The sequence below is a fragment of the Atractosteus spatula genome, chromosome 26 (genome assembly GCF_055471065.1).
Source record: "Atractosteus spatula isolate fAtrSpa1 chromosome 26, fAtrSpa1.hap1, whole genome shotgun sequence".
Lineage (NCBI taxonomy): Eukaryota > Metazoa > Chordata > Actinopteri > Semionotiformes > Lepisosteidae > Atractosteus > Atractosteus spatula.
In genome coordinates this window covers 3,416,798-3,442,607 of record NC_142731.1, presented here as the reverse complement: position 1 = coordinate 3,442,607, position 25,810 = coordinate 3,416,798, and the positions used below count along the sequence as shown (strand labels likewise).

Here is a 25,810-nt window from a genome sequence, read left to right as displayed (position 1 = left end):
TATAACGAAAATAATGGAGATGTACCAGGCCATACCTAAATCCAAGACTACAAATTCCCGAAGAACTCCTTAAAAGGGGGAAATCTGTATCGACAAGCTATAGTTGTGCAATAAGCTGATGGATACATCAATTGAGAATGTTGATTAGGTGGCACAATGGTTAACATTACCTCACAGTGCTGGACCTGGGGTGCTGTCCGCATGGAGTTTGTATGTTCTCCTCATGTTCTTGTGGGTTTCCGCCAGCTGTTCTGGATTCTTCCCGCAGTCTGAAACATTGGGGTAGGTTGTTTGGCTTCTGCGAAGATGAGTGTGATTGTATCTGTGATGGACTGGCGTCCCATCCAGGGTGCGTCCTACCTCGCACCTGTTGCTTGGCTGAACAGGCTCCACCGCAACTGAATTGGAAAAATGGGTAAAAAGAATGGAACAAAATGCAGATTAATGGTTAAATAGCACAACTTTAATTTAGAATTTTAGATGATGAAATATAAAAGAAATTAACTAAAATTAAGTAGGGGGGAGAGAGAGAGAGAAGCTGGGGGTCAGAGCAGTGGGTCAGCCATTTATACGGCGCCCCTGGAGCAGCTGGGGTTAAGGGCCTTGCTCAGGGGCCCAACGCAGTAGGATTCCTCTGCCGGCCGCGGGATTTAAACCGGCAACCTTCCAGCCACAGGCGCAGATCCTGAGCCACAGAGCCACCGCACCGCCACCGTTGTCATACTGGGGCACTGGATTTAAATTCTATTCCAGTATGAAGATCGCCACCTACTGGTCCACTCCCCCCCCTTACAGCAGCAGCCTGATTTTCCTCGGAGGTCTCCCATGATTTTTCTGTGACGCAACATTCATTCTAAAATGCAAAATACTGCACCAACGTACATGGCATTGAATGATAGTGGTAGGTGCTGAACAACAGATTTCTCAAGATCTATAAACATCTCCTGCCCTCTGCACAGGATCATTTCTGCCACCTAACTTCCTTGTATCCTAGGATGAGACAACATTTTAATTCATTTTTGTAGCTGCCGGGCTTCCCGCACATGTTATCCGCCGGATGCAAAACATTGAGGTAACTAAGCCATCAACATGTATAAATGCAAACCTAACGGCGGATGAAAACATCACGTTGACGTCACTCCCAAACTGCTGGCAATTTTAAAGATACAAAACGAAGTCCATAACAACTCGCCTGTTACACACTGGTTGTGTTATAATCGTGCAACCTAACTTCAGTAGAGGGGGGGGATAATGTAAACTAATCTCCGCCCCGCCTGTCGGTAATTGGAGACTGGTTTGACTGCGTCGCTGAGCTGCTGGTCGGATCGTCTGTCCATCAAGCAGCGCGGAGCTCAACCCTAGCGGGGTAGGCTGATCCGAGCTTTTGCTTTTTTTTTTTCTCCTTCTTATTGCATTTCTTTTTCTTCCCCATTTAAAGCCGTCTCTTTGATCGCAGTTTGAATGATGACCGGCTTGTGACAAGCTCGTCTGCAGTATTACTGCAGGTTAAAAAAAAAGAGACAGAAGTCTTGTTGGGGTGGGTTGTATAAAACAAAAATCAACTATAGGTAATTGATTAACATTGCCTGCAGGAAAAAATGGCAGCTTATTCCTTTATTTTTTTATTATTTTTGACAGCGTTTAGATAATTGTGCGGTGGAATTTTGTGCGTCTTTTTTTATTACAGGCTTGGAGTGCAGTTTTTTTCGGACGGTAATAATGAAAGCGGACAGGACACCGCTGTCTACATGAGATGCCTCGCTGGACGGAGAGCTGCCGGAATCGGCTCTGATCTCCAGCCTCGGCCCTGGCTATACAAGGGTGAGGGTGCAGGTTACAAAAAATCACTTCCAGTAACAATTGTTTCGGATTTCTTGACGATCCCTTTGACGAATTTATTACGTACCTTTGATTAGCGAGCCCCGCTCTGACCACGAATCTTATTTAGGCACGATTTATGGATGCTGATATTTTTAAATGGGAGGGTGGTATGTAGCTGTAAAACAGTTCCTGCTTGGCTTTTCTTAATCGTTTTAAGTTTTTGTTGTTGTTGTTGTTTTCTGTGATGGGCTGCGAGTAGTTTGATGCATTACAGCCCCCGCAAAACCGTTCGTTATTTGCATGTGCTCAGTTCAGAGAAAAAACGTGTTTGTTAATTGTCGGAAACAAAGTGAGCAGTAATGCAGTTAAAGTGCGTTCCGTGTTTCAGTGTCTTAAAATATTTGAAAGGTGTGTGTTTACACAGGCTTGAAATGTGTCCTTTGTACGTATAATAATTTTTTAAGTGACGCCGGTTTTGGATTTCATGCATGTCTGATTATATTTAGCTTTTTTTGGTGTAATTAAAACAACGAGACCTTTTGTGTTAACATTCTGGCTGGGGCTTTTTTTTAATCCTGCAAATGCTCTTGTTCGTATTTAATGTAACTGTATTACCTAGTAATTAGTTATTGTTTTAATAACTACTGGCCTTCTTTGTGAGAATGAGAGACAAGGATATCTTGGTAAATACTGTAACGCATACGGCCGACTAAATCACGCCGTCCGTACGAATGAATAGTTTTGGTCCGATTTGTACGGCGCAGGTCTTTCCTGCAGCTACATACTTAACAAATATCTTGTCGTTTTTCCAGATCAATAGTATGTATTTTAGTTCAGCATCCGATAGTCACTGGACACAGGCCCGTGAACTTTTTTTCCAGCTGACTTCAGAATTACTGCAGCCTATCTTTTCATTAATTTAGAGACGTCACTGTAGCATTCTTTAAAGATTTATGCGCTTTGCTCTTTTAAGAGCATAATCACAGTAGGGTCTTTTGTTATGAAACTGTACATTAGCTGTACGGAGTTTGGAAGTAGAGTGGCGATCGTTTTCTTGGTTGTCTTTAATTTATATGGGTCTCATTTGGCCTCTGTTCATACTTGTCAAGTGAAATCCGTTCATTTAGACCTCATGTTAGCTAAATACACAAGAAGAAAGAAGCCTTTCCTTTTGAAATCCATTGCATCTGGTCCTTTTTTCCCCACTTACACCCTCTACTGTTGGCAATGTCCTGTAAACGTTTCTCTTTCAGCCTCCTGGAAGAATAAAATAAACACTCGTTTTATGTTTTGTAAAGCTACGTCTGAATTTTCCTGTTTGGCCATATTTCTAAAAGTGTTTTTAATCTTTTCTGGCATCCATTTAGTTCCCCTGTATATAGTTGTGTAACTCTTTTGCTGTCATACTAGAATATATATATATATTTTTTGTGAAACTGTTATCATGTAACTGACTTCTTGTTTGCAGACAAACGGAATCCCTTGTTTTGTTCACAGTCAAGTTTTCCCAGATTGAGACTATTTCTTTCACTTGTTTCAATCAGGTTTCATTTTGCTGTATTTTAATCTTCTTGCAGTGCATTGTATGAACAGAACTCTATAAACACTCTTCTGGTGACAAAATTAAATGACCTCAAGAAAGAACATTCTCCTAACTATAATGTGCTTACAGTTAGAGTATTTTGGAAACCAAACTAAAGAGGTTGTGTTTTCAAGTCTGGTCCCAGACATTTTAGAGCAGCTTGTCCTTGGATTTGTCGAAACGTGGAAATAACCTCTTATTTGCAAATCAGCAATTAATTTGGGCCAACTTCAAGTAAAATTGAAATGTAGCTGGAGTGGGTATTTTATTCATTGTAATTGTGGCACGAAAATATATATTATACATGTATATAATTATACATTATATATACAGTGGATTACCCACTTCAAAAATAAAACCTAAGAAAGAGAAGGAGGAGAATACCATTAGAAATACATTTTCATTGTCATCCATTTTTAATGATGCAATTTGGAAGAGCTCAGCCTTAATATGAAGCATAAAGCTATGGAATTATGTTTTCCCATTCAGCAGAAAGAGACTTTGAGAAGGAAGGCCATCATTCCCCACTGAACGCACATCTTGAATAAGTGTGCACGCCAGCCTGGCACAGCTCTGCGTGTTTGTAAGTACTGTGGGTCCATTGAGAGTAAGTCCTGTTGTGCCTGCTTTGGGGTCATTTTTACTTGCTGTCCAAGTTATTAAGAACCTTCAGTCAAATTAATAGACTCACAAGAGGTATGCAATACATGGTTGGCTTCAGAAGCCAGATACAGACTTAATTCACTTTGTTTAGCCAGAACAATCCACAGATCTCAGTCCTGTTGAAGGCTGAGGAAGCGTGTGAGATGTGCAGTTCTGTCTCATTCACTGTCCTGCTTAAACAGTGAGTTTGAAGTGGGCTGCACTAATTTAAAATCTTATGGAATATATGGCATATCTCAAATTGAGAGGACCAGTGCTTTATTAGCTTTTGTGTTATAATATTTTGTGTGGTTTTGTACTTTCATGAGCTGTGTAGTGGAAGTATACCTCTGCTCTGACCTGTATTACAGGCCAGGGCAACATATTACAGAACAAGATCCCTATAGATGTCAGTTTTGGAAAGCAATTGCATCTTGAGAAAGAGCAGTAAGGAAAAGAAAACATCATTTTGATGCCACCAAAATGAAAGAGGAAGTTGACAAAACAGTTTCAATAAACACGATTTACTGTACATGTACGCGAAAGTTTCCCTTTTTCTATGGGATTGAGAAACAAGGAACAATAAAAAGAAGAACTGGAACTGCATATAATCTGACATTTTGAGCTCATGGAACTCACATCCATCAACCTAAAAAATGTGAACATGTTAGTGGTATAATAGTTGATTACTTTGAAATAATGTAACTATCGTAATATAATGCATGTAATGGTTGTTACTTATTTCAGGATTTGTGAGTGTTTATATTCTAGTACATGCAGTATTTTGATTTGACTGCTGTTTCTGTAACACTGATTTTTGGTGGAAGACACCCAATATAACAGATATTCCACTTCTTGTGATTCTGTATAACTTTCTACAGTCTTGTAAGTCATCTGTTTTTTTCTGACTTGTATGCTTTTGTGCTTTTATTTCCTTGATTTAGTAGCCAATTGCTTGTTTTTGTCATTCACAGCCTAATTGTTCCACCATTTGTACTATGTAGACAGCACTCCCTCCCCCTTTAAATTTTTGCAAATGAAAATGGAGGAAATGTCTTTATCAGGCCTGGACAACAGCAAGCTGGAGGTGAGAATTTTGTTCCGTGGGAAAGAGAGACATTTCCTTTTACTTGATTTGACATACTTTTTACCAACTGAAAGTCTTTACAAGACTGGATGTTCTTAGTAGTAACTCTTTTAGTGGTGGTGTGGGTTGGTTAGAAGTCAAAATGCTGTAGTAGGACCAATGTAGAAAAGCGGTGTTGGTGTAATAATAATAATAATTATAAACATTTGATTTTCTGTCGCGCCTTGAAAGATAAATCACCAAGCACTTTGCACTGCATGAAAAGTACATTAAACCAAATTCAATTGAAAAGAATTCCAAGTTCCAAGGAAAACGCAGTAGATCCACACAATGAAACAATTCCAAAAACTCTCGGGAAGTATTTTTTTAGGCTAGACTTAAAAGCACCCAAACTGGGTGAAAAGTCTTTTGTTGGACCTTCTAATTTCTCTTTATGGAGTTTGGGGGCACGACAGCAGAAGACCCTGTGACCTGAATGGGCAGGACCCCTAGCAGACCATAACATGAGACTTTCTTCCACTCCCTCCTCTGCGCCCCAGGCCTTAGCTCATGACATCTACACTGACCTCATCGATGACGCCTGCCTGGGCCTGTGCTTCGAAGTCCACCGCGCTGTCAAGTGTGGCTACTTCTTCCTGGACGAAGACCCAGAGAGCATGAAGGACTTTGGTAATGATGTGTTTTTGAACTTAGATCAACTCAGGTTCTCCTTAGCATGGTGGGACAGCCCAAAGCTTCAGTTCTTGCTGGAACTCCAGGGCCTAAACTGAGTGCAGCACCTTGTGTGTGGAACAGACCTGCGGGACACGGAGAGGTGTGCGATAATAAAGTGAGCAAGTGGGAGTGTTGTTTTAAATGGGGAATTTAGGACCTAGTTCACTTTAAGTGTTGGATCTGGCTTCAACACTGGTGTGAAACCTCAGCCAGCCATGGAAAAGCTTGTGGTTCAAACCAAACCAGGCTGAGCATGGAACTGAACGATGGGTCACTTGAAAAGGAGTCCTTTTAGCATGCCCTTATGGAAAATACATACGTATTCAGCCCTTGATCCACCAGCAGGTGCCCTACTCTCGTTTTTCTCAGTCATGGAAGCCCTGCATCGTCTGTCAGCATCTTTTTCCTTGTACTTTTTAGATAATGTTGCACAGGAAATTTCAGGATAATCGGGTTCAAGAAAGTTGTGGTGACCTGAGATTAAAAAAACAGCATTGTCTGGTATTTGAGCAGGAATTTGAGTTTTACTGGGATATGTTCACAGTCTTTGTTGTTCACATGTTCAGTGGGGTCTGGCCAGTATATTGGCCTGCTTATTAATGCCAGTATAACTGGCCAGTGTGTTAATGCTAACCATTATTTTTTTTTTCTCTTCCAGAAATCATTGACCAGCCTGGGGTGGATATTTTTGGACAGGTGTATAACCAGTGGAAGAATAAGGAGTGCGTGTGTCCCAACTGCAACCGCAGCATTGCGGCGTCCCGCTTTGCCCCTCACCTGGAGAAGTGCTTGGGCATGGGACGGAACAGCAGCCGCATTGCCAACCGCAGGTCAGCAGGCCTCCCGCCCGTCCTGTCTGGGTGTCCCCAGCTGTCCCGTCCAGTGCCAGTCGCTTTTCCAGCTCTGGGCTTAAGCTTAGATGCAATGTTTGGCTGACTGGTGGGGTGTCAAGATACGGTGTTGTCTGCCATCTCTAGTGTGTGGTTAGACTGTAGCGCTTTTTCCCTTAGTCTCTGCTAAAGAGAATTCAGACTTGCCCCTTGTTGGGCTGAGAAATTTAGAATGGTCGTTTCCGAACCCAGCCTTCTGATGCTTATCCCCACAGTAACTTTGTAAGAATGAAATACATGTGCATCCTCGGAGATGTGAGGTTAGCTGGGCAGTGTGAGCCTGCAGGTGTTTAATGTGAGGTCAAGGTGGTGGGCACAGCCTGTATTGATGATAGATTAGTACACAGGTACCTATGCAGAATTAAGGATCATTAATACATGGTTAGTCAAGAGCTCCACCACTGGGCAGTTCTGTACGAATTTTCAGGTTTTCCGTGTGGACTGAGATGGAGCGTTCTTATTTTACAGGTGTTTTTACTGCTCTTTTTTTTTTTAAAACAGAATAGCCAGTAGTAACAATATGAACAAATCGGAGAGTGACCAAGAAGACAACGATGACATCAATGATAATGACTGGTCGTATGGGTCAGAAAAGAAAGGTAAGAGGAGCTTGAAGCTAAGTGCTGTTATTCCAGGTAAACGTACAGATGCTTGGCTCGTCACGCACGGCGTGGAGAATTCAGCACCTGTGGGTGAAGGGATTTGTTTTGCTGCCGCTTAGCTCTGATCAAAAACCCCTCTGCAAATGATGTAAAATATATTGTCAGCCCCTGTTGATTTTATCAATGTGCATTAGTACAGAATTGGCTCACAATTTCATGTGTGACCCAGGGCTTTGAACAAGAGTTAGTATGAGTGTTTGTTATATGAGTTTTATGTAACTCATCTGTACTGACTCTTGTGCTGCTATGAAAAATTATTCTTGAGAAGTAACAACATAAGATCGCCTGAGTATTAATGCAGCACTGTACTTTATGTAAATTAAAAATAAACTACAGGCCATTGTGATTGAGCCAGGATTTTAATGGTTCCAGCAGGGCATTTTCACAGCACTGTCAGACAATTGCAGCATTATTCCCTTAGAAATAGATCAATTTAATAGTCTACTCAAGGAGCAGTACACTGTCTCTGTACCTGGTTAAAGATGACAAGCCTTAGCTAAATTACTCCATTTAGCCGTTGCAGGTAGTGGACAAAAAAGTTAAGTGAGGAACACTAAGTACACTGAAAGCAAGGGCTTCCACACTGTTAATTAATCAAATAACATCCCTGCATACTTTGGGTCATGTGTAAAACTGCTGGAGAGGCCTGATTGCCTGTAATAATGGCCAGCATGAGGAGACCTCAGTGACTCTCAAAGAGGGGTGATTTTGGGGGTACGTTTGACAGAAGCTTCAGTGATTATGACAGCTCAACTTGTGGATTTTTTCATGAGCAGCGGTGTCTAAGGTGATGTCAACATGGAGCTCTGAGGAAATAACATCATCGGCAAAGGGCAGCAGTAGGAGAAAATCCCTGCTCCAGGATCATGATATTTATAAACTGGTTCAAGGTGTAAGGAAAAACAGACAAGGAACAGCAAATCACTTGACTGCTAATTTAAGCCTGGCATATTATCAGCCAGTTTAATTAAAAATGGGCTGCCAGGATCTCCACAGAGCAGGATACCGTTATCAGGTTATCCTGATGAGCTGGCCGTGCATGTTTATGAGTCTAGTGGTGCAAAGAGCACAGGCAATGGACTACTGAACAGGGAAGAATTGTGATGTGTTCAGATGAATCATCCTACACCCTGCTCTTGACAAATAAATGAGTGCACCTATGTCACCGACCTAAAGAACTCCACAGTCCTGAGTGCACTGCAATGAAGGGTTCGAGTGGATCTGTAATATTGTGGCCTGCGTTTTCCTGGCATGCTTTCAGTGCACTCATTCCCTTAGAAAGCCAGGAAGGGTGCTTTGCAGAATGCCTGTGCCCCTGTCCACAGAGCTCACGTGGTCCCCCACTGGTCAGTAACTGAGGTTATCCAAATGTTTTGGCTTTGTCAGTCACCAGATCTAAACCCAACCGTCTATGGGATATCTTGGAGTAGAGTCTGAGACAATCGGCAATCTAGCAATCAGGCAGGAGTTGATGCCACTTTCTCGTGGAAGAATGGTACTGCATCCCTCCTACAGAGCTCCTGATGGTGGTAGACAGTGCACACAAGCCATACTGTTAACACCCTATTGAGTGACTTCACATTGGCGTTTCCATTTTTTGTCCTCTACCTGTATATGTGTTCAGTATTATTTACAGCTGTAACCAAGCAGTGATAAGTACTTGGAAGGATTACTTTGTCATAAAGCTTTAAATCTAACGAGAGTGATTGCAACACAAAATATATTATTTTGTTTAATGCCTCTCCTTATATATATATAAAAAAACTAACTTCTTCCTTTCCTCTTTAGTATGAAGATCATGTGCTATTTTCTCAACTATAAGTACTGATAAATATAAAAAGTCTGATGTCCGACATTGGTGCCTTCACCTGGCCTGTTATAGGAGGCTCTGAAGTATAATATTCACCCAGTCCAAAATCAGAATCTTTAATGATTCTGGGCCTAACGTGGGCACCTGTCATATTTTATTATTATGCCTTAACACACTGACATCTTTCTGTCTTGCACTCATCACTGACGCTTTGAGGAGGAACAGCTTGTAACACAGATGGCCATTTAATTGTGCTGATCTCCAGCAGATCAGTTACAGACAGTTGGAGAAAGTAAAGGCTAAAGCAAAGTAAAAATTATAGCACTCCTCTACTTTTCTGGATTTACATTCCCTAAAATTCCTTTGACCACTTGCAGATCAGAAAGCAGATTTAACACTGTCAATGTGCTGTGTATGCCTTGTGGTTTATTAAAGCAAGAAATTGACAAGCGTAATAAATTGTTCATCTCTCATTCTTAGGTGAATGCTTTTAACTTTGATTATATCTGAAGTTTTGTTTTGCTTTCTTTTGTAGCTAAGAAGAGAAAGTCAGATAAGGTATTTTTACATTCTTTGAAACAACCTGTATTTTTGGTAAGTTTATTTTTTTAGGCAATGACTTTAAAAAAAAACTAATGTTAATAGTTAACCTTCATAAAGGCAAAATGGGGATATTTTACTGGTTCAAATTCATTTTTTTTCAGGCAGATGAATAAATTCCCCCTTTGCCAATTGTTGAAATTGTAGGGTTTCAAATCTAAATGGTATGGAAAAATATGGCAGGTTTACACTTGGCTGTAGACCTGCCATATTAATATGAGCAGCTTTGAAATGGACAAAGAAGCATCAGAATGTGGTTATGTATCGGTTTATATCCTGCAAATGTTGCAGATGCTCAGGGGAAGATTGATTTATATATTATGAGCAGTGGAAGTGTTGAGGCTGATATCTGGAAATTTACACTGTGTTTTTTGGGATGCTTCTTTTACCTAAGACAGATTTAGATATGTACTGTGCAATGTTTGTGTATGTGTGCGTACTTGTGTATGGGTGTATATGCACACATAGATTCTGACCACCTTTAATAATGCACCATGCTTTTTGCTCTTGTATTATTTTGCTATATTCAGCCCAACAGGAAAATTAAATTACACAACAATTTCTGACCAGTTATGACAGTGGTCATACATCAGTGTTGACTTGCTTATCACACAGGATTTTTAAAACCACTAAATAAGATCAATTAGTTTTGCTTTCTCTAGTTTGAGTTCTGGGTTGTAGTGAAAATGGAGGAACTGTAATTCCAGTCATTGTGTTAGAAAATGCAGAGAATGATTTAAATAAAAGCCTGGCTTAAATATCCATGAGGTATCCTTTATCCAGTGAAGATGAGATACTGCCTCGCCGTTCTTCAGATGAGACTTTCTGTGATCATTAAAAATTTCAGTATTTCTCGAAAGGAGTAGGAATGTCAATCCCAGTGACCTGGCCAAATATCTCCCTGCCCTTTACCAATCATGACCTCCTAGTAATCCCCATCTCTGAACTGGCTTCATCACTCTGCTCTCCTCCCCACTGATAGCTGATGTGTGGTGAGTGTACTGGTGGACTATGGCTGCCGTCGCATCATCCAGGTGGTGCTGTTCACTGGTGCTAGTGGTCGAAGGGAGTGTCCAGAAAAGCACTATATAAGCTTAAGGAATTATTATTCAAGTGCATACTGCCTTTGTTGCCAGAGCTGATGTAGAAGTTTCAATCCAAACCATTCAGCCTGTTTGTTAAAATCACAGGCATTGTGCCCTCATACAGTTTATGTGCAAGTGAAGGGTCTTGGTGCAGCGGTTAGCATTGCTACCTTGCAGCACTGGGTCCCTGGGTTCAGTTCTAGACCTGGGATGCTAAGTGCCTGGAGTTTGTATGTCCCCATGTTCACATAGGTTTCCTCTGGGTGCTCCAGTTTCCGCCTACAGTGCTAAAACATACTGATAAGCTAACTGACTTCTGGAAGAATTGGCCCTGGTGTGCGTGTGTGTGTCTGCCCTGTGATTCAGGGTATACCCTTACTTGTGCCTGTTGCTTGCTAGGGTAGGCTCCAGCTCCCCCATGACCCCGAATCGGGGGGAAAAAAGAGAAAATGGATAGATGAGGGGGCTTGCTGTGTAATTATCTGAATGTGCACATAGAAACACTAGCAATTTTTGTAATGGGGGAATAGGTCCACAGGATCATTGTCACCGATCCCAGTATGTTAGCCTGCTTTGAAAATGTATACTGTTTCGAATTCTTTGTGGAAAGAGGTGCTTTCCAATATAAGCACAACATCTGTTCTTTTCCATTTTCCATTTAACCTTTGCTTGATTATCAGTTAGAAATACCCCCCATAATTAATAATTAATATCATCTCCAAGATTACGTTTTAACCTACCTTGCCCTGAGTTTTGGGATAAGACTTTGCTGTTCTCTGGACTATTGTGTGGAATGTACAACCATTTAAGCAACATGTCTTTTTTTTCTTACAATGAAAAGGATCATCCCTCCATAGGGCCTATGTTTTATGCTGAAGCAGTATTTGAGTGGTGCATGGTTAGAGCTGGTCAGTGTGTGTGTGTGATTGTGTCTGTGTGCATGCCTATGTACTTTTTTTCCTTCAAGCTCAATTTGATTACAAAGTTCATTTTCTGCTTTTTTTCAGAATCCAAATTCACCTAGAAGATCAAAATCATTAAAACATAAAAATGGTAAGTTATAGCTCTCCATCTGCAGAGATTAAATATTTCTATTGTAAATACAATTGATATCCATTGCAGCTCTATACAGTAGGTAGTGGCTGTGCTTGTGGATATAATTCGCTTGCTTCGTGTCCTCTCAAAACTCAAGGTTTGCACAAACACAAGGCGACACCTGGAACATGACTTACTGAATGTCTAGATCCCTGGAAGTATCCAGAGACAAGCAGTGAGTTGAATGTAAACTAGAGGAAAAACAAATAACTCTTATGTAAAGTTTGCCTCTAAGGTTTATTCGTAGCCACTATTAAAGTGCTTGTATGAAGTTTAATACCTTACTAAATCATTTTCTTAAAGATTTTTTAAAGAAAGACAACTTTGTCTCATGTATGCTTCCCAATTTTGGTAAATCCCGCATTTTGAAGGTGTTGCGGGTATGTACTTGCAATAATTCTTTGTTCTCTGGGGAATTCAAGAGTAAATGCAGGACTAGAAGAACAATCCTTTATCTACTTGTATTATATTAATGGTAGATTAAGCAGTGGTTTCCCAGCCTTTCACTTCCTAGTCACTGAGTGAAGTAAAGGGTTTCTTCTCAAGGTATTTAATCAGGCTATTTATCAGCATGATTAATAGCCAAGCTTTGGTCACGTACCCAAGTATGTTGTCTTGAATACTGTGCTTTGCTGGAGTACAAGTTTCCATTTGGAAATGGACAGAGCACAGGAGTTCCTGCTGCTTCAGTCCAGCATGTCTGCAGAACGCCACGTTGTTGCCATAACCCACTACTCCCAAAACAGTCTTTGCATTTGTTGCATTTTGTGCTGAATTTTTCTAAAGCTGAAAAGAACAGCAATATGACACTGGGTTTATGATTATGAGAATGCCCAAGGCAATGAAGGACATTTAAAAGAATGATAGTGAGGTTAAAGTAAGTATAATGTAGAATTGAACACATCTTGCTGAAACTGCAGCCAAAACATTGGTCTGAGGACCTGTGCTGTCTGGTAGATTGTATAATGTTTGATCTGTAGCTTCGATTTGTTTGAATTGCATTGTGTAACAGTCTGGCCCTGTTTTAATACAAGTTAATTTTGTTTGAAATGAGTGGCTTTAGAAGCACCTGACCGGTATTTCAGCTGAGTCCCTTGGGTTTTGAGATCTGGCACTAACCTTCTTCTGTGTGTGAACCTTTTCTGCAAGATCACAAGATGTCGATTGTCTTGATGTTTCAGCAGTTTTGGCCCCTAAGCGACGACCGCTGGATCCAGAGAGCCGTGCTCTCGTTTTGAAAGACGAGGAGTTTTCTCAGTGAGAGGCGGGAGGGAGGTGACCCCCCTGTGACCCTTGGCTATTTCAAACACTGGCGCAGCAGCTTAGGGTCACATTTCAGGATACGGGCTTATTTCAAGGATTTCAAACGCACCAGGAAAAACCACCATAAATAGTGCCAGTCCAGGACGATCACTTATGAAAAATCCTAGAGAGCTGTATATAGAATATATAATCAGGTGAAGATAGTATTTTTTATTTTTCCTGTTGTCCTGATCTACCCTTAGAAACCAGTATATTTTAGAAGTACTGTTTTTTTTCTTCCTCATTCTGTTCAATATCTTTGCTTGTGAATATTCTGGAAAAAGTACTAACACAGAATTGGAACTTTGTGTCCAAACTGCCAGTAGTTTTCTGAAGCCCAGTTAACATTTTTTTTAATTTGTTTTTTTATTTTAAACCACTGAGATTTTCTTTTCTTTTTCAAATCACAGCAGATGTTTTTGAGGTCCTGGAAAATTATTTCAGGTTTATGCTGATGGGCATAGAGAAATCTGCTGGATTTTAAGTAAGGGACATACTGTAAAGGGACGTGGTTAAATTATCAAGACTGTGAAGAATTTGAAACTCAACGAAGAATACTTCAGCATCTCTTTTATCAAGAGATAAAGGAGAGAACATGGGCTTCAAAGGAGCTAACTTTGTTAATTGATTCCTGTATGGAAGGTATCTAGTTGCCCACAAGACTAGAAATGATTATTCTTCCCCTATCTAGAATCAAGGAGTCAAGATGAACTGTTATTTTTATTTTTCTAATCATTTTTCAACCTTTTATAAAGACGCACATTGGCAAGTACATTAAGTATAGAAATGAGACACATTCAATAACTTGAAGTCATGTGCAATAGTGAGGGGATATCAAATCCAGTAACGTTTGAAAATGCAAACTTTAAGTGCTGCATTTCAAGGTAATATCTGTAACCGTATGGTAACGGGTTATGTTTCTATATTGTTTTTTAGATGGCTTTTTGAAGTTTTCAGTGCAGTCATTATTACAAGTACCTGGTGTAATTCTCCTTTTGAAATCAAAGCAGTCAGCTTCTGTCATCATTACTGTCTAGGGCAGTACGCAGTCTTAGTAAGTGTGGCATGAGACAAATCTATGGTTTCACCTTATTTGGTCTTCATAAGATGATTGCCTCATGGCAAGGGGTACAGAGATATTTGTTCTCCCTTGTCTGTATTACATTTGTAAGACTGGTCAAAAAACTTTAAGCTGAACTACCAGTGTTGAAAAGGTTCTGGTAATTTGTTTCCATTCCTTGTGATGTGTGCAGCTGGTCTGTAGATTGGAAGTTAATTCAAGGTTTCTTTATTATCAGAAACCTACATCTAAATATGTAAATATGTATCTTATTCATAAATGAGGTGCTTGTTACTCTGGTCTGCTCATCTGTTTGCTGTTTTTCTTGCTGACTATTACTTCCATAGATTCTAATGAAGACAGAAGCAAAGCAGTACTTGGTAGCCACCAGTTCTCAGCAAAACATTCCATAAAAATGTGATTCCATTTCATATCTTTTGGGGAGAAAAAATCTTATTCACAGATTCTGTTTCATTAGTTTGAGAGCTAACAGGAGCACTGTGGTTAACAATGAAAATATTGAGGTCTCTTTGTTGCTTTTTTATGCCATTTGTCTGTCTCCATTTTAGGCTCTGCTCCTGTTAGGATGTGTTGAAATAACCAACGTTTCTTTTTTTTATCTCAACTCAGGTGGCTGCTACAATGTAAAATATAGGATCATGCCATTTTTAGCTTTGTGTAGTATTTATTTTTTGTGTTTTTTTCTTTTCTGTGTTATGTGTTCCATTTAAGAAGGTGCATGAATAGACTATGTAACCAGTTACAACTGCTGCTAAATTTGCCAGGATCTTATGAACTGAAAAGCTGTTATCCTAGGGTTTTCCTCCTGGAACTCTGAACTAATAAATGAGCTGAATGATCATGGTCATTGCTTTTGCTTTTTCTTTCTTTTTTAAAATAGAATAGCCAGTTGGTTTTTTAAATCCACCTACAGTACTACACCCCCTACACCATCTCCGAGAGAGAAAATTAATGCACTTTCACCGGGATAAAAATAATAAACATGACAGCGAATGAAACTAAAGACCGTTAGTACAATTTGTCGCAAATTGATTTAATAGGAAGTACACTCATTAAAAACCTCATTAAAAAAGCTACAAAAAGCAAAGTTTTACTTCGATTGCAAGCCTATTTATGGATGGAACACACCAGAACTTTAGAACATTATTGGCTGTTATCATTGATAGGTGCTTTCAAATACCTACAAACCTTGAGGTAGAGAAAAGATTCTATTTTTTGTCCTAAATCCTATATACAGCACCTACACTTATTACCAGGTTGCTATTTCCCTGTTGAGGTAATAATACCTACAGTATTTATGGATAGGTTTGTCATTTTCTTTTGGGAATATGAATGAATTAACTGCTAGATTGTGTGTGTGATTGAGGTTAGTCATTGAATTCCTTTATATAAAATTGAGTTCTTTGTACATAATATATGTTTTAGTTTGGAACTGTTCGTGTTTATTCAACTTCAGGACATATTTATTTCCTTTATAGTGCCTAAACCTGAAAAACATTGTATTCTAAATGCAGACAGCCAATACTGAGCTGTAACATTACCTCGCATCATTTGAATTCAACACTTTATCATCTTACCAATCCCCATGTCGCTTTGCTTATTGATCCCATTATTGTCTAGACACACATTGACAAAGTCGTTTTCAAACTCAGTGTCTCCGGCTGGCGGTCTCATTTACTCTTTTACTTTACCTTTCATGTAATAAACAATAGCACTGGACTGCCAGCATAGCCATTAGGACGTGCTTATTGATTATTTTATGAAGTTGTTAACTGAGAAGAAATGAGCCAATGTTTTGCATTACCCTACCTTGCAGAAACTAGGGGTGACATCATATAAAATCCATCATGAGTTTACATCATGCATTCAACACATGTGGCAAAAGCTGACTGACGATCCCCTTCAACATGGCGTACGACAGGGGGCTATCTGAATGACTCACCCTGTAGGTGTTGTGGGTTCAGGCCCAGCTGTCTTTGACTGGGGTTACCTAGGTAGTGGAGGGAAAAGGGCTGTGGTTGAGATTTGCCTGCCAGGGCTTTCAAGCAAAGGGAAAGCCTTTGACTTTCTGGGCCCAGGGGGCTTCCTGAGATTTTGGCAAAATGGATGGTTTGATTTTTGGGAGGATCAGAAGAACGTTTCGACCCTTCTTCTTCCATCCAGCAGTCATTGCTATGAGCTGACGTAAAAAAAACACCTGGTGGTTATAATCCTGGGTGCATTTTTTTTAAAAAAAAGGGACAAATGGTCTGTGAAAACATCTCAGAAGTCTCACATCTGCCGTAGTCTCTTTGAATGTGAAGGTCAAGGGACTTGCACTGAAAATGCAATTTCAAGTTTCAACGCCTCCTACTCAAGGAATGAAGTACTTTGAAAATAGAGCTCATCCATTCATCAGATGGCAGTAAACTAGAAGATTTTCTACATTGGAACATTAACAGAGGAAATAATCAGAATGCAAAGGGCATTCACATCTGAACAAGTTGGGTTTTCTGAGGATGCAATAGACTAAAAATGACAAATGATGGTGATTTGGATATTTAAAATATTTTCACCAGGCCCATATAAACCTGCATAATAGAACCTGGACTTAAATTGTTCATAATCAGCATTATATTTGTGAATTTTGTTTTGTATCAGATAGATGACAGACAAGGTTTTTCCCTGTGTACTCACATCAACTTATCAACTTTGGGTGTCCTGTTGGGACTTTTATATTTACGAGACAATTATAATCATGGTTTTTAGTTCACACCTGATGGTTCCCTTCACTCTAGATGTGTTCTAATGGCCCTGTTACTTTTTCACCCCCAAACCTCCAAAAACCTTAGCTTATCCGCTTCTCAACTATACCATTGAGAGTCTCCAAAGAAAACAACTAAGCTCTAAAAAGCCTGAATTATTGAGTCTTCATCCTTATACTGTGTGCTAATGCTTATTGAACATTTTTGTTTCAGGAGAACTTAACAGTAGCGGAAGTACAGATCCTTATAAGGTAATGATTTATACATACAAAGGCAAAATTAGAAGTCATAAAATGATTCTGTCTCCCAAGTGCTGAGAAATGGCAAAGGAAATTAATATTCATACCCACAATCCTCCTAAGACAATACTTGCATTTGTACATATATAGTATTGCAAAAGCCATACCAAAGATATAAATATATAACACTGATGGTCTGTCTTCACTGTGTTTACCTACAGTAAGTATTATATCCCTTTCTCCTCTCTTTACAGTATAATTATAACTCAGGCATCAGTTATGAAACACTGGGACCAGAGGAACTACGATCACTGCTGACTACAGTAAGACCACTTTTTTTTCCTCTTTTTGGAACTCAAATCTATAGATGCATACATTTCTTTGCATTATAAACCTTTCCTTTTATTCATAGTTTGTCCCTCTTTTTTTCCTTAGCAGTGTGGGGTGATTTCAGAGCATACTAAGAAGATGTGCACACGGTAAGGACACATGGCCATTGTGCTGTGCCACTCTATAGCAATGTTCTACGGTTTTACACACAACATCAGCAGAGATAGATGCTAGAAAAACGTTTAAGAAATACACATACAGGAGGGGGTTTAAAAATATTGTCCTCCAAGCTTATTCCTTTGGATTTCTTTGGGAAATCCAGTCCCAATGTTTTGCCCCTTTCCCAGGAATCCCTGCGAAGAGGGCTTGGGTTTGGTTTGGATTTCTAACCTCGGAATGGAAACGAAGTCCACGTCTCACTGCATGGGATATTGAAATTGCTTTGCAAGTGCCTATTGCAGCAGGGTCGTGTAACTGTTATAACGTCAATGCTACAGTATAAGAGAGATATCTTTCTGATCCATCTACCCATTTTCTAACCGCGTTGTTCAGTACGGGGTCACAGGGGACACCAGAGCCTACCCCAGCAAGCAAAGGGGGCAAGGTCACCCACCAGTCCCTCAAAGGGCACACAAACACTCACACTAGGGGCAGTTTTCTCAGGATGCAATTAACCTGCCAGTATGTCTTTGGACTGTGGGAAGAACGCAGAGCACCTGTAGGAAACCCAAGCAAACATGGGAAGAGCATACAAACTTTATGCCGAAAGCACCCCAGGAATTGAACCCAGGACTGCCGCTGTCCTATTTTCCTTATTTTGATCAAAATGTATTTTTCTGTCATATCCGGAGAATGAGACAAGTATCTTTTTTCTATTAAATGACTTATGGGAGGTTTGCTGTCCGTGGAATGAACAGAGGCACCCAGTATTCTTATGAGTAATTTAGAAATCTTTGTTCAAACTGAAGGTACCAACCAACCTACCTGAGAATGCCCAGTCACAACCTGATCCCTGCAGTGAGCTACATGCAGTATCATATATACAGATTCATTGAAAAGCACAGGGCGATGCACTCCCATACAAGACAGGGCTGACTGTATTTGCAATCCATCCATTCTCCAAAATTGCTTCATACTGAAAGGGTTGGATCATTCTTAAAAGTGAAAATAAATTTATTTTAACTAAATTGAAGCTAAGGATCTTCCAAAGGTTTCAGAAGCTTTTAAACAAAAGGGAAGAGAGTAGCATAAAAAACCAAGAAGTGGATACAGGAACATTTTCTTTTCCAGATCATGGGGAAAAAAATACTTCAGATAGCCATTCCTGCAGAAGTTTGATTTATAAATAAGTCTCATGTATTTAATGATACGTATATGTGAAAAATGCACAAATACAAGCATTTGAAAGATTGTCTGTCAGCCACATGCCAGACAATGTAAAGGAATGGGCCTTTACATTGTCTGGCATGTGGGCACTTATAATTTGCTCTTTTGTAGCATACTCGTCAAGCACTGCGATCTAGAAATAACGTGATGTGTACTGAAATGGATTGTCGATTTTGAAACCCCAGCTACGGTCATTTGTTGCTCATGATCTAAATAAAGGCCACTGCCTGCCAACTAGGGGTCAGTTGTGCTTGAGCTCTGTCAAAAACCCTAATGACACAGTCTGGCTTTAATTTGGTGGTGACAGGGTTCCTACCTGAACTTTGTCATTCTGATCTGGGAGCGTGTCCTAGAGGTTTAACCCCACATTGTGTGTCCTGCCAGGTCACTGCGATGTCCCCAGCACACAGATGAGCAGAGGCGAACAGTCCGTGTCTACCTGCTGGGGCCTTCAGCGTGAGTCTGCCCGATGTCGTGATTTGTAATCATGTGCTTCACTATAGCTATTGTTACAGACATGTTTGACCTCCGGGAGAGGCACGTGACCACTTCTGCTTCTTTCTGCTTTGAACGCCCCTAAAGAGAAAAGGCCTTGGTGCAGTTTGAGGACAGGTACAGTCCTACTGACTTCCAGACCCGCAGTGGCTTGGCCAGAGGCAGGGCATTTTCTGGAGCGTGAGCTGGCCGGGGTTCCTTCTCCTAGAGCATTTAAGAAAACTGAATATCGGGAAACGAAGAGAGGAAGGATTTGGGTGTTATGCAGTGTTAGAACACAGTTCTTCACAAGACAGCGGGCAGTGACTATTTTCTGGCCTAATTTCCAAATCAAGAAGGATACAAAGGGTAAACAATCTACATGTATTTTTTTATATTATAATGTTATAAAAAGCAAGCAAAAAAAACAAAATAGATTCTAGGGGCAGGATGGAGGTGTAGTAGTTAACGCTGCTACCTCACCTCTCTGCAGTCCTGGGTTCAATTCCTTCCTGGAGTGCCTTCTTTGTGGAGTTTGCGATTTCCACAAATTTTTTCTGGGTGCTCAAGTTTAGTTATTTTTTTTCTGGTTGCAGGTCTACTTTGCCGGATTCGGACATGATTGTTGAAAATGACACATACGACCCCGCAGAGACCCAGGCCCTGATGAGCAGGCTGCAGTGGGATGCCTCTTCTGACATTTCCCCTTCAGATTCGGCATCTTCAAAAGCAAGTGAGTTCAGAATGAGAAGGCAGCCATTTCGCGGGCATCTTCAATTGGGTTATTTGGTTGGTTTGTTTTCCTGGTTAGAAGCTTGACTTTCCTGTTAACATTGAAGTTGTTGTGATTGGACTGTTAAACTAGTTAAACTGTTGTCAGGGAAGGTGCAGCTCTCTTCTTGGCAAAAACTCCCATTCTGACAGAGTCCAGCCTTTGTCTTTAGGTAATGTGCTGGTAATGCAACATTCAGAAGGAAATTTTTAAAAAAGTACTCTTTACTCCAGTTTCACTGAATCCCGCAGAATGTCAAATTCCATCTAAAATAGCAATAACTGTCTTTGTCAATAAGTGCCATGATAATTTGCACATTTTTAAACAGCAGTAGTGGAAGCACATAGCAACTGAGCAGCTAAGTTCTTTGACTGCTAAACACCACCACTCAGGCTCAACCCCCTCATTCTCCTTCTCAGGTACCAACAACTCTGAATCCAAGAAACCCAAGAAGAAGAAGCCTTCTCTGGGCCTGAGTAGTGGGGGAAGTGGGGGCTCTCAGTCGGGCCTGGGCTCCTCTAATCGCAAGAAGAAACCTAAGCTGCCGGCTCCTCCCACTCCAAGTATCTATGATGACATGAACTGAGGCTGGAGGAGATCTGGTGAGACTGTATCCAGGGGAGCCACAGAGGCCTCTTCACAGCTCTAAGTACATTGCTAGCACTTACCCAGGGAGGAATATAAAGATTAAGGGAACAGGATGGCACCCCTATGTAGTGGGATTCTTACATGTACAGCAAATATCCCGAGTCTGCCCAGATTGTGAGGGCACACCCTCTCCTGCGCAGTTCTGCCCTTTTAACTGTGTGTCCTAGACCTTTACTGGTTCTTCCCCAGTTAAAAGCCCATTGCTTGAAATGCTTTCAACAGAGAAAAAGGCAAAGCATTACTTTGGCATAAACCCATGTGTAACTTAATCCAATCAATTACAACAGGCCATTAGATGTGAGTGAACGGATGAATTACAGTAATGTCCATGATATGAACATCGATACTAATAGAATCCCTTTGGTGACTGACATTAATAGTTAGCTGGTGTTTGTGGAGGAGTACGTTTTTTAAAAAAGTGAACATATTTGTGTTTGTCGGTGAGTATGTGTGTGCGTATTGAAATGTTGGGTCACTGTGACAGAAATAAAAGTAGACATACACACATAATACACAATCATGAGATGTTCAATAAGTTTGAACCTGCTGGGGAAGAGAACTTTTTTTTCTTCTAAATTGATTGTATTGCAATGCACCTACAGCAACTTCAACACTGATTGTTTAAGTATATTATTATTGCAAAAGATTAGAAATGGGCCTTATTCAGAATACAGTCACTTTCTATTGAGACTCAGTGCTTAATTTATGTGTGTCATGAGTACAAGCATGTGAAATATTGTGCAAAAGCTTGGGTTTTATAGTGATAACATTTTTTATTAGGTCTTGCATTCCTTACATTCTGTAATTGTATTTCAGTGTATTGGGCCTGCCTGCCCTGTACCAATTATGTGATTTCCAGACCTGGAATTGAATGGTGCCCTGTGATGGACTGCTGTGTCCTGTCCAGGGTGAACCCTGCCTTGTGCCCGTTGCTTGCTGAGTTAGCGTCCAGCTCCCCTGCAACCCTGAATTGGATAAAGAGGTTGGAAATCGGGTGGATGACTGGAATTGAATAGCGTTTGTAAAATTTGCTCCATTGGTTAACACGCCTTCAATTCTAATACATCTTATGTCCCCAAAACCTCAAACATCCACAAATGTCAAATCATTCTTTCCACAGTTGGCTGTAGATTCTCTGCAATATATTAATTTTACAAGCTCTTTTCTAAAGAAATAGCAGTCCAGTCCACATTCTTTACATTTCCAGACTCTGAAAACGGTCCATAACTGTTTTGACCAAACTGTTATTCTCACTGAGCTAGAAGGTATACCAAGAGGCATTGCAATCTCAACAAATACTATTAGTCCCATATTACTCAGCTCATGTTTATACCAACAATTCATGCTGCTTGTGTCTCTGCCTCACAAACCCATTAACTTTAAATGTTGGTCTTGCTTTTGAATCCTGATTTTCTTTGGCTTCCTTTTGCCTGTTTGGTTACTGAATCATTATCATTACACAAATGCAATATTTGTTTGGTATTTAATCCTTAAATTAAGTGGAAAATATTTCCAGTTGTAAATTGGTTTTCCTTACAAACTATTGCCACGATCCTAATGTGAGTGCTTACGTGGCATCACAGTATCATAATATTATAAACATATGTTTTACCTTCTGTTTGATAGAGAAATCAAAATTCATTTTTTATAACCCAAGTTAGTATAACCCAATTTTTTAAAACAATTTTACAATACACTGTGTCTATATATTACATACACAGAAACATATAATGTTTGTGTCATATGCATATTAAGGTATGCTTAATAACAGCAAAGGAGAATGAGACTGAAGAACGTTCTTTCCCCATGAAAGCTTGGGTATTTAAGATTATTCAAGATTTGTATTCCTGGGAGTTGTTGAATAGAACAAGAAAATTCACAGTAAGAACTAGTTAAAGAGAATTAGGTGGGACTGAATGTTTGTGCTTATGAACATACACATCAAATATTTAATTTTAAAAGTCCCAGTGTACTTGCAGTTTATCTTAAAGTTACATAATATGCTTTTTAAAAATATTGTTGAATGACTGTGAATCATTTTGCATTGTCAATAACTGTTCACTGTTAGAAAATCAGGATAAAAACAAAACAGCTTGTTTAGAAAAGGGCTCTGTAAAATAACATTTACTGTTAGTCTCCATCAAAGATCTCTCATTGTCAATATATATATACAGAGATAAATATCAACAGCCCTCATCTCCAAGAATGGTATGTGATCAATTATTGTTTGTTTTCAGTATACGTGTTTGATTCATCCTAGTGTTAGCTAATGTTTCAAGTGAAATAAGTAATTTCTGCAGAATTAATATTTCTCAATCCCTTTATATCTCTGTGCCTTCAGTCCTGTCTTCACTGGACCTGAAGAAGCAGTTAGGTAGTGGCAAGCCAGAAAACTGGAATGTAGAACTTGCTGCCTTTGGTAATGTGAGCAAATTTGGTCATCTTGAAATATTCTGGCTTGTTTTCCAGAGATTTGCCTTCTCTGCAGCATGTGTACTACTGTATTATGTAGTAAATGGATTAGGTAGGCTCAATTTGTATCCAAATACAAAACTAACAAAACTATATACATGGAAAGAAGTAAACATTCAGGAATGGGAACAATTCCAAATATGTTTATTTAAACTATGTTCTTTAGTTGTGCTTGGAGGAAGCGCAATATTATTCATGAACGTCTAGGTGCAAGTCCTGCATTTTTAAAAAATCTGATGAAGATTATATATTTTGCATCCAACCTCTCTGATAGAAACCATTTTACTGGGACATTGGGTCTTGCAGACATGTTGTTTACTTGCTCACCACTGGGGGAGTTTCTTTTTACTTTTGCTCCTCCTGGCATTTTCTGAACATGGCTTACCAACAGTATTCTTAAATCTATTATTTTTGTAGATCTGCTTCTTATAAATGCTGCAATGTCAGACGTGCAGAGGTAAAAAGGGATTTTGAAATGACTGTTTAGAGATTGAAATGTAGAGCATTCCAGGAACACACATTGAGTATTTTAAATTGTATTGGTATTGCTTTATTTCTGGGACCAAGCTACATATCATAATGATATTTTTATTTCTTTTATAGAAGTTTTTAAAGCTGAAACTGTGGACGTGTTTTTTTTAAGTATGTAGACGGAGAAGAACTGAAGGCCAGGAGCTTATCTAGAAGCATCCCATCTTGATGTCTTCATTCACTGGGAGTGACTTGGTCAGTCTGTGGCCGTAGTGTTGATTCTGCCACAAAGACCCATTGCACTTTATGTGTGTCTGTGCGCACATTTGTATGTGAGTGTGTATGATTGATTGTGATAAAAATCCAACTATTTTGCTTGAGTCAAGGTAGTGCTAGCTTCCATCCATGCTCTGCATCTTTGGCATCATCTTACGGTTTCAGAAATCTTGGAAAATAAACTGTCAGCTGGATCTTGGCAGAAATATACTTGAGGACATTGGACTTCCAGCATTCAGACACACTTACCATGTGTTGTTGGACATTGTAATGCTGTATTTTACCTCAATACTGTAATAACCTGATATGAGCACTGTAGTATATACTCAGAGAGGCTGTTTTCCCCCTTTGTTTCTGTGGAACAGAAAAGAAAAATGGTACAGCAGGATGTTTCCATAGACTCACAAATGTAGAGATGAGAGCTGAAATTTAGAGCAAGCTATTGGTAAAACAGTGAGCCTGACTTTGTCACTTAATCATTACATTGTAATTCCGAAACCACTGCTAAATTCAACGTGGGAGAAGTTGCAGTAGCACTGGCACTCTGGACAATGATGCTTAAACTTCTTCAATTACAATTCTCTAAACAGCTTTTTAAAAAATCCATTCTTTGTTCAGTGGGATTTGGTTACAACCCACAGACATCTTTTAGTTTCCCTGACAGTAGTTTGCAATTGTTAGTTGCTCAAGACTAGCAATGTAATTAAAGCTGTCAAAGAATAGAGTCATCTACATTTTTGAAAATTAAGTAATCTAATGTATAAAGGAAAACACCCAGTTTGGTCCATAATGAGCCTGTTTTAGCCAGTTCCTTTGGTGTGTATGGTGTATGATTTCTTAATTTGCATTGCTAAAACAAGTACTGCTTGAGCATTGTTACTGCTGCTTCCTTCCACACTGTATGGACTAAAAAAATCTTGTCTATGGAGGGTATCAGCTATGCTGAAACCATCATTGTTCTGTTAGGAAATAAGGCAAAGTGCTCTGACTTGACTCTGGTTCATCCACTATCTCTGTGAGAAGACCCATGGTAGTCTTGTGGTCAACCTAGAAGTCCACAAGATTAAGAACACTCAGTAGCACAAGCATAGGTATTTAAATGAGGTGAAAAGAAGTTTACCGATATGCTTGAGTGCTCCATCTCTTTGTCCTTTGGTCTTTTTTTAAAGCTGTTTGAAGCAGTCTGTAGGACAAAATGGAGTCCGGTTCATACTGTGCGTATCTGGTGACACCAAGTTGTATGTATCTTTTCTGTCATTTGTAACTGATAGCATATGGTATCAGTGTGATGGAAACATGCATGCACTTATCCTCTCCTGTTTAAACTACTGTGGTATTGAGAACATGGCAAAACAAAAAGGGTATATTTTTCATATCTGTGTATTTCATAATGTACAGCTAGTTAATTCTGTAAATTTTCATTGTCCCATAGTGAACTGTATCTGCCTTTTGATGTAAATAAAGTCTTTAAAATGCTGTTGCATTTGATTCTTTCCTGTAAAACTGTGACAAGATACAAAATTCTGATTCAAAATTCACATAGCTGCACACATTTAGCATAAAAATACAAATTCGCCCTGAGAAAAATAATCTTGTAATGGTTTACACACAGTTTCCTTTTAACAGT

At 39.6% G+C, this 25,810-nt stretch overlaps 1 protein-coding gene across 9 annotated transcripts; it reads left to right on the top strand.

The window, feature by feature from the left end:
- Positions 1-1,380: 1,380 nt before the first annotated feature.
- Positions 1,381-25,659, top strand: LOC148814606 (ataxin-7-like protein 3). Of its 9 annotated transcripts, none has more exons than XM_088906180.1 (15): positions 1,381-1,821; positions 3,896-3,986; positions 5,020-5,132; positions 5,672-5,801; positions 6,505-6,676; positions 7,238-7,335; positions 9,744-9,802; positions 11,901-11,946; positions 17,329-17,366; positions 17,609-17,677; positions 17,790-17,833; positions 19,455-19,526; positions 20,141-20,277; positions 20,736-20,918; positions 24,080-25,659. In XM_088906180.1, exons 3-14 carry the CDS (start codon positions 5,082-5,084, stop codon positions 20,900-20,902), a joined length of 1,083 nt encoding a protein of 360 aa, XP_088762306.1. In that variant the 5' UTR covers positions 1,381-1,821; positions 3,896-3,986; positions 5,020-5,081; the 3' UTR covers positions 20,903-20,918; positions 24,080-25,659. The 9 variants fall into 9 exon arrangements, with proteins under 9 accessions (XP_088762306.1, XP_088762310.1, XP_088762309.1 ...); XM_088906181.1 differs by having other exon boundaries at positions 1,422-1,537; positions 1,688-1,821; positions 20,736-25,659; XM_088906179.1 differs by having other exon boundaries at positions 1,422-1,568; positions 1,688-1,821; positions 20,736-25,659.
- The last annotated feature ends 151 nt before the right edge of the window (positions 25,660-25,810 follow it).

Excerpts from the sequence above, each read along its gene's own strand:
- LOC148814606 (XM_088906180.1), top strand. The coding sequence starts at position 5,082 with ATGAAAATGGAGGAAATGTCTTTATCAGGCCTGGACAACAGCAAGCTG. Across the intron at positions 7,336-9,743 it reads GTATGGGTCAGAAAAGAAAG|CTAAGAAGAGAAAGTCAGAT; the intron begins GTAAGAGGAGCT and ends TTTCTTTTGTAG. Across the intron at positions 20,278-20,735 it reads TTCGGCATCTTCAAAAGCAA|GTACCAACAACTCTGAATCC; the intron begins GTGAGTTCAGAA and ends TCTCCTTCTCAG.